Genomic DNA, 13,780 nt, shown 5'->3' on the forward strand with positions numbered 1-13,780 from the left:
GATCAAGATGTATTTCAGAACCAAAGGTGATGTAATTAATCTAGTTTTTTCCTCATTAGAAAACAAAAGTCAAATTATCAAAAATTAAATAGAATGATTCAACATTGGAGGTTTCCACCAGATACCACTAGTCAAAGAGTTAACAAATTAGTCCATTTTTATGCTCTTGCCCCATACTTCTGCTGTTTTCTTTTTTAATGCTACTGAATCTGCTTCCACCACATTTTTGGCAATATATCAGATACTTGCTGTATTAAAAAAAATCAGTCTGTGGTTCTTCTGCCAGTTTAAAAGTTGTGCCCACCTGGTTACTGACCCTCTGTTGCCAGAAACTGTTTCTATTTAAGGAATCAAAATTGTTCCTGATGTTGAGCACTTTTATTAAATCACCTTTAATCTCCTCAGTCCAAGAGCAATAACCAGAATTTTTCTAGGTTCGCTGTATTAAACGAAACATTTTATCCTGGGCATCCTACACACTGACCTGAAGGCCTTGACATTTATTCTAAAGTGTGATTCCCAGAATTCGACAATGGTCCAGCTGCAATTTAACTAGAGTTTACACAGGTTCATACCTTTCTATATCTTTGCTCTGTATGCTTCTATTTAGAAATCTTATCTTATAGACTCTTATTATTCTCACTCTTATAGAGTTATCGAATCATAGAGGTCTACAGCACAGAAAGAAAGCCTTCAGCCAATCATGTCCAAACCAGTCAAAAAAAAAACCACAACTATTCAAACCCCATTTTCCAGCACCTGGCCCAAACCTTGTATGCCTTGGCATCACAAGCATACATCAAAATACTTAAATATTGAGTGTTTCTGCTTCTACCAACCCTACAAACATAGAGTTCCAGAGTCCCACCACATTGTGTGTGAAAAAGCTTTTCTTCACATCCCCTCTACACGTCCTACCCTTACTGTAAATCTATGCTCACTGGTCACCCATCCCTCTAGCAAGGGCAAGTCTTTTCCTGTTTACTATACTTAACGACTGCCATAGTTTTATACTTCTCAATCACAACCTGTCAACACCTCCTGCTTTAAGGAAAGCAACCTCAACCTATTGAATCTCTTTACAACTGACTCTCCAGCCAAGGCAACATTCTGGCAAAACTGGTCATCACTGGAGAGGGTGCAATCATATCCCTTGTGTATTGTGGATTACAGAATTGCATAAAATACTCTAGCCATCCCTTAATTAATGTTTGTATAGTTCCAGCATAACCTGTCTGCTCTTAATCTCTTAATACACCATATGCCTTCTTAACCACTTTATCCACCTGCCCTGATACTTCAAGGGAGTGACATATACACACACACCAAGGTCCCTCTGATCCTTGGTGCTTTCCAGGGTTCTACCATTCAGCATGTCTTTCCTTGTCTTGTTTGTCCTGCACGAGTGCTTTACTTTATGTTTATCCAGACTGAATTCCATTTGCCACTGATCAGACCATCTGATCATCCCATCTACATCCTCCTGCAATCCAAGGTTATCTTCAAGGCTTAACACCCTCTCAATTTTTTGTATCATTTGTAAACATGTTGGTCAACCCTCCAATATTCAAGTTTAAATCATTTACAGGTAATTCTCCAATAACATGATAGTTACGTTCTTGTGTGACCTTGCACTACAGAAAATCACATTATCGAGAAATTACTATATTTGTACAGCAGAAAGTATCCACCATTCTTAAATTGCGTTAGTCAATTCATGTTAAGAAAACACTTGTAGCAGAAATACTTGCATATAAACCATAAACTGCAAGGACACCAGTGATCCACGTGGGATCCCAGTGGACAAGATTTTCAGTTGGAAAAAACATTCCCCAACCATAAACTTCTGCTTCCTGCCACATAGCCAACTGTGGATCCAATTTGTCAAATTTCCTTGGATCCATGGCCTATTACCTTTGCCAGCAGTCTCCCATGCAGGGTCACATCAAAAGCCTTGCTGAAGTCCAAGTAGAGTATATGAAACGCATCGTCCTCATCTACATACCTGGTCACTTCTTCAAAAACAAAAACTCAATCAAATTTGTCAGTCATGATTTTGCCTTGACTAAGCAGCCTGCTGTTCCTTACTTAATCTCTAACCCTCCAAATGAAGATTAATTCTGTACCACAGAATTTGCTTCCAATAGTTTCCTTACCACATTCTCCTGTGTCTGCAAAGGTTTCTGCAGGTGCTGTGGATTTCTCCCACAGTACAAAGACATGCGGGTTAGGTGGATTGGCCGTGTTAAATTGCTCATAGTGAGTAGGGATGCATAGGTTAGGCGGATTAGCCAGGGGAAATGCAGGGTTTCAGAGATAGGGCATGGGCATGAATCTGGGAGGGATACTCTTTGGACAATCGGTATGGTCTTGTTGCACCGAATGGCACTGTGCGGATTCTATGACTGACTGGCCTGCAGTTTCCTGGTCTATCCTTTGCTCTAATCTGGAATAATGGTATCACATTAGTTGCCCTGCAGTCCTCCAGCACCATTCCTGTAGCCAGAGGGGAACTGCAAATATTTGCAAGTGTTACTATTCATGTATTCCAGAAGATTTGGAAAACTGGTTGATGCCTCCACAAATTTCACTTTTACTTACCCCAGCAACCAAGGTTACATTTGAATCAAACAAAGTGATTTCCTAATTTGAGCCCTGCCAACTTCTACATTACCTTGTTTGTTTTTGTCCTAACTGATTGCTCTATTATCATCATCTTCTGTACATCAGCAGCACCACTTCGAATCAGATTAATACAGCATGGAAACAGGCCCTTTGGTCCAAAATGATCCATGCTAGCCATGGTGTCCACTCAGCTAGTTCCAACTTCCCTCATTTGGTCCATATCTCTCTAAACAGTTCCCATCCACGTACCTAACCAAATGTTTTTAAAAAGCTGCAATTGTGCCTGCCTCAACCAGTCCATTCCATATATGTACCAGTCTCTGCGTGAAGGGTTTGCCCCTCATGTCCTCCTTAAATTTTTCCCCTCACCTTCAACCTATGCCCTCTAGTTTTCAATTCCCCACCTCTGGGAAAAAGACTATATGCATTCATTGTACCTATGCCCCCCATGATTTTATACACCTCAATAAGGTCACCCCTCTTTCTCCTACATTCCAAGGAATAAAGTCCAATCCAGGTCACTTTGTTGGAAGCAGACAAAATATTGATATAGTAGGTTCTGTGTCCTACTGCCTTCAAAAGAACTTTTCCTTCATTCCCGATCAACCCAAACAATCCTTTAACTACACACTTTTGGATTCCCTGTTTTTCTAAAATAAAATGAAGAAGTGCTCAAAAAACTCAGCAAACCTGGCAACATCTGTGGAGAGAGGAATAAAGTTAACATGGCAAGTTGAATGCAACTCCTATTCTTAAAGTTCTCAACGAGGCACATTTGACTCAAAGTAAACTTTTCTGTCACAGGTGCTGTCAAGACGCGATTTTTAAACATTTTCTCTTTACAGATTTCCTGCATTCGAAGAATTATTTCCTTTTCTGGTCCTCCAGAATACTGTTTGCAACCAGGTAGTTCCTCTACTGAATGATGAACACAACAACATTTATCACAAGCTGCCTTGGTTTCATTTTAATCTCTTTTGGCTCATGCTTAAAAAGGTGTAGCTTTTAAAGCCAGTGGAACTGTCTATTCTGTATCCAAACTATTTCTTCCGATAACCTCCTATTGATTGTTTGGCATTTAAAATGCCAATCTTTATTCCAATCAAACTGGATCAGATCCTTCTACTCATCACTGAAATTAGTCCTCATTAGTTCAGTACTTTCACATTTGACATTTCCTTGCCCTTTACTGTTACTTCTGAAGCCAATGAAATTATGATCACTGCTTTCCCAAATATATTCTCAATGATGCTTGCTCCAACTGCCTACTTTATCCCTCAGAATTACATCCAGCACAACCAATACTGTCATCAGGCTGGAAATATTTCAAGAATATTGCTTGCACAAATTTCATAAATTCCCCTTACATTGTTATTTTCCCAATAAAAAAAAATGTGAAAAGAACTGCAGATGCTGTAAATCAGAAACAAAAGCAGCAGTTGCTGGAAAAGCTCAGCGGGTATGGCCGCATCAGTGAAAAGAAATCAGAGTTAACGTGTAGGGTCCTGTGATCCTTCTTCCTCAGAATGATCAGTTCGAGGAAGAATCACTGGATCCAACACGTTAACCGATTTCTCTTCGCAAATGCTGCCAGACCTGCTGAGCTTTTCCAGCAACTGCTGCTTTTGTTTGTTATTTGCCCAGTCTTGGTTTAGCCCCTCATTATTACTGCCCTATTGTTGTGTCTTGATGCAATCCGTCTTTCCCACTAGTGGTGGTCTGTAACATACACTCAAGAAGCATATCACCTCCACTGTTCATTAATTCTACTCAAACAGATTTTGAATGCTCAAGTACATCACCACTTTCAAGTGATTTATACTGGCACACCATTTCCTACTTTTTCCCCAATTTCGTTGAATGCACTGCAAGCAAGAATATTAAAAGTTCAATTTTGCCTTGTTTGAGCTACTTTGCTATTATAACAATCTCAAGTGCCTGCAATTCAGCAACCTTATTTACCAGTAAGCATACCAACAGGTAAAAGAAAGTGTAAAATCCCAGAGAACATCTGAACAAGCATTTTCAAACCTGATATTTGGTACAAATTAACTGAAGTACTCAAACTAATCAATGGCAAATTACTTCCATTGTATGCATTTTAAATTCCATTTGGTGACTTACTACACTCAGCAAGGTAAGAAACATTGACTTGAACATAACACCTTCCCAAATATCTCAACTAATGACAGTATAAATTCATACTAAGTCCTGTCTGGGAGCTTTCTACAATTTTAATAATTTGAGGATTTTCCAGCTTTCGTTGCACCACCAAAAAAAGCAGCCTTTTTATTTCTGCCCAACAGTAACATACTCAAATTTATTGGTTTCTAATCTTAAAATCTGAACAAAAACTGGTATCTACCAACATATTAACTCTTCCAGGAGAGTACTGTACATTTGTCATCCAGCACAAAAAGCTCTCTATAAATTGTAACTCTCTACTGATATTGAAGAAAAGTCAGTAGTATTTGTTCTAATATACATTTTACATTTATAATCACATTTTTAAAGGCTCTTTGTAAGGATTTCAAGCTGAATACTTGGCTGCTATCACTCAGCTAGAAATAAATTGTATTCACTATCACACAGACTTGTTGCAAGAAAGTCTCATCTACTCAGATCAAGTTCATTATTAATAGATTTTTATTGAGCGTAAACAAAAATAGTACACTTGCCAATAGAATTTGGTACAAACCGTAATCAAAGAGATCAAACAAAGCTTGAAATGCAGGGTCTGATTCAGTCTGCTCCAAGATATCCTGGATAGCTTCATCAGACATATGGACTTCATCCTATTGCAAGTAAAACAGACGTTTTAATTTGAGAGATCATGTTTTTACAAAAAAAAATGGTCAGGATCACAAACAGAAGGCATAATCTCGACTGGACTCTGAATATATTTGAAATACATCTGATATATTGTATACACAAAAAACATTTTGATCTTTCTTTAGAAACTTTGACTGAAACTACCAATGTGTCAGAATTCCTACTTCTGACTCTCATTAGGTAAAACGCTGTCTCACTTTCTTTCCACAAATTTTCGGGTCTGACCTCCAATGCAAGACCGACTCCGATAAAGACAGTCCAGGGCAAACCACATGGAGAACATATGAGTGGATCTTTGCGGAAGCCACATCGGCTTTATACAAAGAACTGCTGTATTTCAGTAAGTAGACTGTTTTAAATGGGTCCTAAAGCCTCCTTCACATACTAGGGGGTAGCAAGATGTGCACGCCTGTACAAATTTGAGAGTGTGCACGCGTGTGCATGCGCGCAGCATGGGGATGGGTGGGTGTGGGGTCTGGAGAGGAGAATAACAAAAGAAAGCAGGAAAATAGAGCACAAAAATGAGTTAGTATGTCAGGTAGGCAGATAAGGGGCACAGGTGGAAGGTTGGTGGGCAAGAGGGTAGGATGGATCAGGTGTTCAGTGCAGATGATCGGTGTGTCAGTTGTACAGTTAGCCCAGAGTTGGAGATGATTTTAATAGATTTTCTTTATTGCTAGGGTTAAGATGCGAACTGTGAACTCTCCGACTAACTCAGTTGGGAATTCTTTTCTTAAAAAAGGTTCCAGAAGTCATGAAAGATTAAACATCCTGGATAATTAGCATGCATTGTGTCAGGTCCCAAAACTCTGTTGCGCAACTTTCAGGGAACATTCAATCTCCAACTATCTGAAATCTAAGATCTGGGCCTTGTATTTTCTTCTTTCCCTCTTCTGAAAACCATGTTACCTTTCCACTTTTCCAACATTGCAGAGAAATACATATACACAAAAGTACAAAGATCAAAAGCTAGGCTCCAGCACTAAGAATGTAACACTTTTGTTGGCTGAATGTTCTACCTGTGCATTTTGACGTGACATTACAGCTGTTCTTTGGCTGCACCCTAACCATTCCAACACTTCCGTACTTGTAAACACAGGAAAACATTTCATGTTAAGTGCAATGAACTTTGAAGTTTTTATTGACACAAAGGCAGCAACAGAGTGCCTACTTTTTTTCTAAAAACATTGGGCAAGAGCTTCTAGCAGGCCCAGTTGGGACCCCAGAATTGGGCATACATTGCAGAATCAAGCTGGCTGGCACAACTTCCTGGGATGTAGCCTTGAAATTAGCTACATCCAGAACTGCTTTTTAAATTTAGGATGGCAGGCAGGATCCTAAAGCTGTAGACCTTGTAGTCATGTCAAGTCAGCAGCTCCACAGTGAGACATGGACCCTGCTTAAGTTGGCAGTTGAACATAAGGGTGTCACAACCTGAAGGCACTCTCAGTTGCCTGTATTTAAAGAGAGACGCAAAGCCAGTAGAGAAAACTATTCATAGATGAAACAATTATGTTTCACCTCAATGATCGCATCATTAGAGACAGAGCCTAGGTACGGCAGCAAGCTGTTCTTATGTTGGTAAAATAGGAGTGTCAGCTCAGAATAGTCCCCAAAAGTGGGGCTTAAATTGGATTATTTGGCTGCCTCTTTTCATAGAGGGGTATGTATTAGAGCTGGAAATCCCAAGTTGGAGGCAAGAACACTTCAGGGAGCTGTGCTGATGTAGCTCATCTATTTTCCTGGCCATCACACTCCCAAACCAACTCTCAAGGGGCTGGGAAATTCCAATTTGTCATTTTTGCTGCAAATACAGAAAGGTTTAAAAACCCTGGTTGCACAATAGTTGCATTTAACTCTCATCATATTGAGACTTGCAGGCATAAAGTCACATTTTAACACCATTTTCATGTGTAGGTAGCTATTATATTTTAATTACTCTTTCAGAGTAATTAAACTAACAATATTTTGCTGAACTTATTGACAATGCATAATGGTCCAAGTATTCAAAGACAAAGTTGAATGAACAAAAAAAAAGTCAGTCATTCAAATATAAGATAAACGTTACCCCAAGACCTAAGATTTCATCAATGGATTGCTCCGGTAATGAAGTGCTACTGTCTGGTGGTTTTGATGAGTGTCCAGTACTAGTCTCACTACAAGATGAAAAAGATGTTGGAATTAACACAGATTTGAATATTTTTATATTACGGGCAATTGACATTACCGATAACTATCCAGCTGATTCACAGTTAAATTTAAGAGATTTTGGATGAAATGCTCCTACAAATACAAATATCAACATAATTTCCATAGCCAAAATCTTATTGATACAGCATGCAACATTTATATTGTGATACAGTGTAGGGTATTTAAAAACAAGTGCATTTAACACGCAATGTTTCTATTTAAAATTATAAAATCTATAGATATTGCTACAGGTCCATAATTTACATGTGTTAGTTAACTTATCAAAACAGCTAGCAAGAAAAACTGAGCAGTCACTGGGGAAGAAAGAACATTTCAGTCTAAATTTAGTATTATCAAATTTCACTGTTTCTGATCCCAAGCAAAGAATCCTGACTGTAACAGACTCAGGAACACAGTGGGTCATCAGTTGCGGTGGTGCCCGGTTACCCAGTGCAGGGCTGTGGTACCCCACAGTCTCGACTCAGGAACTCAACAGGTCATTAGCTGGAGCAGTGGTGCCCAGAAGAGGACTCCTGGCTGGAGTGAGCCCATAGCATGGACTCAGGGGTCTTTGGCTGCTTCAGTGGCAGTGCCAGAAGTGAACACTTCTGGCTGTGGGAACTTGCAGAGACCTTGCAAAAGCCCCGTACACGTGTTTGTAGGCTCCTTGGTCAGAACGTGGACTCAAATGAACTCTATTTATGCAAATTTTTACTTCCTTTTGTAGTCTGGAGGTTAGGTGCCAGTGCAGACTGGAATGGATGGACTGTAATTCTGAACATTTTATCCTTATGATTTTGTATTTTTCTGATTTATTCTTAAGAATCTGTACCTAGGTATCTTTGTACCTAAGATGGCACCATAAAGTTGTGGCTTGTGAATTTCAGGTTCAGTTCCTGTGACAATAAAGCTAATAATAATTCTTCCTGTTTTTGGTGTCAAAGCGGATAATCTCACATTGATCCAGATGAAACTTCACCTGCATGTATTTGCCCACTCACTCACTCGCCTAAATCACATTCAAACATCTCAGCATCCCCATAGTTCACCATCACACCCAATTTGGAGAGTGACATAATCAAGCATTTTCTCTACTACCAATGTCAGGCTAACTAGTCTGTAATTCCCTGTTGTTTTCTCTCTACACCTTCCATTTTCCCCCACAACAGTGGGGTTAATTAGCTACCACTCAATCCACAGGAACCTTTTCAATCTAAAGAATCTTGAAAGATGACCTCAAATAGTCTGGAATGTAGATTACTGGGTCTTGAGGATTTATTGGTCTTTAACCCTAGACTTTCTTCAGTTCCTCCCTTTCATCAGATCCTGTATTCCAACATTTACAGAATATTATCTGACTCCTGTTTTGCAAAGGCAAAACTAAGACTTGTGTTTAATTAGTCTATATCTGTCTCCGTTACAAGTTCCCTATTTCTGACTGTAAGGGACCTACATTTGTCTCCAGTCATATTTGTCTCTTCATATAGAGTTTATACAAATCAGTTATTTCTCCACACTTATTCTCATGCTCTTATTTTCTTCACTCAGGCAATTCCTTTGTCCCGCTTTGCTAAAATCTAAATTGTTTCCATTGTCGGGTCCACAATTTATTGGCCAATTATAAAGGGGGTTACATATACACAAGTTGGTGGTGATATGGAAGTGAGAAACGACACACTGGCAAAACTACAGTCATCATTAAAACAAAGATGAAGTCTGATGTGATGTAACAAAGATCCACATTACCTGAACATAACTTTATTTATGTTTTCTGCAAGTTTTTCCAGTAGAGATCGGTCTTTCAAGATTTTCTCTCTGGCATTTTCAATTACTCTTTGCTGCAAAGAAAAAGGATATGAAAACTCCATTCATAATTGCTGATCCATATAGTTCTATTTAAAAGAACAAGTTATCAATTCTATATGGAGGAAAGTATCATCATGGTTGATCTCAGTTTTTTTTTTAAATTTGCTGCCCATGTGAATTGCTGGTGAGCCATGTAATTTTATTAATTCTGGGGTTGTGAGTGAAGCCAAAAACACAGTTGCTTGTTTTCTGGCTCTGAATGTTTGGCTGGACCTTCTTCCACAACATGGTAGCTTGCTAGTTCACTTCATTGGGCAATTAAGAGGCAACACGTAGTCACAGGAAAGGCAGATTGAGTAAAGGTAGTAGAGTTCAATCCCTCCTTAAAGAGTAGGAACAGCTACTTGGATGATTTTAGTGTTGGCAAGATTTTATTTCAGATTGCGATTAGACAGAAGAGTTGAGATGATTCCCTCCCCGATCTCCACATATTCCTAGCTGGTGTTATGATCTCAGTTGATGGTAATACTGGTCGAGTTGGATCCAAGAGTGAAACCTGCTTTGATAGACCAATTTAGCACAAGTATATCAGTTCTGTGGTAAAACTTTCTATTCACTTGATAGAGAATCAGAGATATACAGCACTGAAACAGACTCTTCAGTCCAACTCGATCATGCCAACCAGATATCCTAAATTAATCTAGTCCCACTGCCAGCATTTGGCCTGTATCCTCCTTAATCCCTTCCTACTCATGTACCCACCCAGCTGCCTTTTAAATGTCGTAATAATACCAACCTCCACCACTTTCTCTGGCACACCATATACACACCACCCTGTCTGAAAACATCATCCCTTGGACCCCTTTTAGATCCTTTTCCCTCATCTTAAACCTATACCCTCTAGTTTTATACTTGCCCCACCCCACGGAAAAGACCATGGCTATTTACCCCATCCACGCCACCCATGCTTTTATAAACCTCTATAAGGTGATCCTTCAGCCTCCGACACTAAGGAAAACAGCCCCAGCGTATTAACCTCCCTCCGTGCAACTCCTCGTAAGTCTTTTCTGATCCCTTTCAAGTTTCACAACATCATTCCTTTAGGATGGAGACCAGAATGGCACCCGGTATTCCAAAAGTGGCCTAATCAATGCGCTGTACAGCCGCAACATGGCTTCCCAACTCCTTTACTCAATGCACTGACCAATAAAGGCAAGCATACCAAACACCACCTTCATACCCTATCTACTGGGAACTCTACTTTCTAGGAGCTATGAACCTGTTTTCCAAGGTCTCATTGTTCAGCAACACTCCCCAGAGCTTTACCATTAAATATTTAAGTCCTGTCCCGATTTGTCTTTCCAAAATGCTGCACCTCACATTTATCCAAACTAAACTCCATCTACTACTCCTCAGTCCATTGGATCTTTTGATCAAGTTACTGCTGTACTCTGAGGTAGCCTTCTTCACTACCCACTATACCTTCAATTAAGTATCATCTGCAAATTTGCTAACCATAATCCCTATATCCAAATCATTTACGTAAATGACAAAAAGCAGTGGACACAGCACTGATCCTTGTGGCACACCGCTGGTCACAGGCCTCCAGTACAAAAAACAACTTTCCACCACTCTGACTTCTACCTTCGACCCAATTCTGTATCCAAATAGCGTTTTCTCCCTGTATTCCACATGATCTAATCTTGCTAACCAGTCTGCCATGAGGAACATGGACAAACCTTACTGAAGTCCATACAGATCACGCCCACTGCTCTCTGCTCAATCCTCATTACTACTTCAAAAAAATTCAGATTAGTGAAACACTTACTCCCATGCATAAAGGTTTCAGCCCAAACTCCTTGGAGATCATTACTAATAGCAAGTTTGGTGTTTGGGATCTCTTTTCCCCAAATAAACCTGTCTACTGTATTTTCTTCTGTATTCTTCTGATTACATGCTCTAAACACTACTGGACTGTTCACCTAAAGGATTTAAATATCTAACTTAAATGAATGTAAACAGAACAAATCTTCAAAAATCCAGCATCACTCAGAAAAATCTAAAATGAAATTAGAAACCAAGTCTTTCCCTTCTTAACACACAAATATCATTTTAAGCTGAAAATGTGAGTAGTGTTCTCACTTTACAACCAAAGCTCTCAAACAATACCACATTAAGGATGTTCAAAGTGCTGTGGGAAGGCAATGGCTTAGTGGTATCGTCAATGGACTGTTAATCCAGAGACACATATAATGTTCTGTGGGCCTGAGTTTGAATTTAATAAAAAAAAACTGAATTAGGAGCCTAATGCTGACCAGGAATCCATTGGAAAAACCCATCTGATTCACTAATGCTCTTTAGGGAAGGAAACTGCCATCCTTACCTGGTCTGGGCGACATATGACTCCAGACCCACATCAAATTAGTTGACTCAACAGTACAGTAGCATACTATTTGCTATGTACATCTACCAACTAGGACAATCTCATAATCTAAGGCTAACCATTTCAATGTTATCTTCGAAATTCCTAAATTGTTCAAGCAGTAGGGGCAAAAGGGACAGCAAGGTTTTAACTTGTGCAAAACCACACAATTTAGCTTCAAACCATCGACATGGATGAGGCTGAGACCTTTCCTCCGTAAAATGTCCACTTGAAAGGTCAGGGATATCCATTCTCAAATAAGACACCAACAGAACTTATCAATGTTGTTCTGCAAATGATATTGGATGGAATTCCCTCATTTTTGAAAGACAGGCACCAACAAGGGAATAATGATTCCAACTCTGATTCACCAGCTGAATTTATGTACTTGAGAGCATCATCTGACTTTTGGATAAGCAGAATTTTAAGAAGCAAAACCTTTTGGCTGAATTTTGGACACCCTGTAATTCTGGTACTTACTGGAAAACTTTCAACAGCAATTTCTACTTGACTTTCTTCCACTTCATTCTCTACACTTTTAGAAACAGTATTCTGTCCTGATATCAAGCTACCTCTTTTGCGAGGGGAATCACTGAAACAGACAAAAAAAACAGAAAAAAGTCACTAATATAGTTCTCGTATACATCACATTAAAATTGTAAAGAAATACAGGTTTCTTCAAAGTAAGATTGAATGGCATTAATTGTTGTGTCAAAGCCAAGTATTCCAAATGCAGCTTATCATTTGGGGTCTGGAACACAGCTGTAATTTTTAGGCACTAAACAGGCTTCTGTTCTTTAAAGTGCAATGGTCAGCACAGATTATGGCAAGCAATCCATGCAAATAAAGCAGTTGTCTCTTTAAATCTGTATGGTAGTTGCTACTTGAAATGAGACATATGATGTTGTGACAACTATTGTTCCATTTATTTTGAGACCGTTGTGAAAAAACACCAGACTTTATTTTATTAGATTTTTCAATAACAGACAATAAAATGGTTTAGCTGATAACGAATGACAAGAATGGGAGTCAACGGGGTGATGGTTATTGTCCAAGATAAAACAGACTGTCTGGTACAAGTGATGAATCTGAAACAGCTAAGCATATGAGATTGAGGACATGGCTACATTATGGAGAAATATGGTGGAAAATACTGAAGACCATCTGACTTACTTGACAGATTTCTACATGTTCCATACCCCTCATTTCCCTTTCCATTGGGGTGGGGAAACAGAGAAAAAGACATCTTTGCACCTATTCTCAAACCTCCTTGCAACGAAGGTCCACATATCTTTTATCTTCCCAAATGCATTGCTAGACAAACATGCTTTCTTTTAGAGACTGGTGCACATTGAGTACCTAGGTTCCACTGTAGATCAATATTGCCCAATCATTTAGATGATGCCCTACCATTTAAATTTTTTTGGCCTACTGAACTGGATAGCTTCACAGTAAGCCAAGCCATGTCGCATCTGACCTCCTTTTTACTACTCCCTCACCACTCAAAATCAGGAGGAATTCTGTCATCAGCAAACTTGGAAATAGTATATTGAATTCCCTCATCCAAATCATTGCTATATATTGTGAATAACTGGCAGTCAAGCACTCATTTTTGTGCTAACCCACTAGTCACCATCCTCTACTCCAAAAAAAAAGGTCAATTTATTCTGACTGCAGCTGATCAATTCTTATTTCATGCCAGAATTTGACTGCCAATCTAATACAATTTAATCTGAGCTGTTTATAAAACAAGGTCACCCATTTAAAACAAATGAGGTGAAATTTGTTCCTCTGAGGGCCATGAGTCTTTGGAACCTTTTCCTAAAAAGGCAGGGAAGCACAGTTCTTAAATATTTTAAAATCAGAGATAGATAGATTTTTGAAAGAGCAAGGCGAGAGATGTTA

The 13,780-nt window shown here is 39.1% G+C and overlaps 1 protein-coding gene across 1 annotated transcript in view; it reads right to left on the bottom strand.

The window, feature by feature from the left end:
• The window catches only part of npat (nuclear protein, ataxia-telangiectasia locus), a 44,407-nt gene that overhangs the window by 14,697 nt on the left and 15,930 nt on the right, over nucleotides 1–13,780 (bottom strand). Inside the window, exons 8-11 of the mRNA XM_048533058.2 lie at nucleotides 12,356–12,467; nucleotides 9,394–9,485; nucleotides 7,526–7,613; nucleotides 5,324–5,420 (exon numbers count right to left, since the gene is read on the bottom strand). Coding sequence (XP_048389015.1) covers nucleotides 5,324–5,420; nucleotides 7,526–7,613; nucleotides 9,394–9,485; nucleotides 12,356–12,467 — 389 coding nt within the window. The remainder of the gene's footprint in view (nucleotides 1–5,323; nucleotides 5,421–7,525; nucleotides 7,614–9,393; nucleotides 9,486–12,355; nucleotides 12,468–13,780) is intronic.

Source organism: Stegostoma tigrinum, chromosome 6, assembly GCF_030684315.1.
Source record: "Stegostoma tigrinum isolate sSteTig4 chromosome 6, sSteTig4.hap1, whole genome shotgun sequence".
Taxonomy (NCBI): Eukaryota; Metazoa; Chordata; class Chondrichthyes; order Orectolobiformes; family Stegostomatidae; genus Stegostoma; species Stegostoma tigrinum.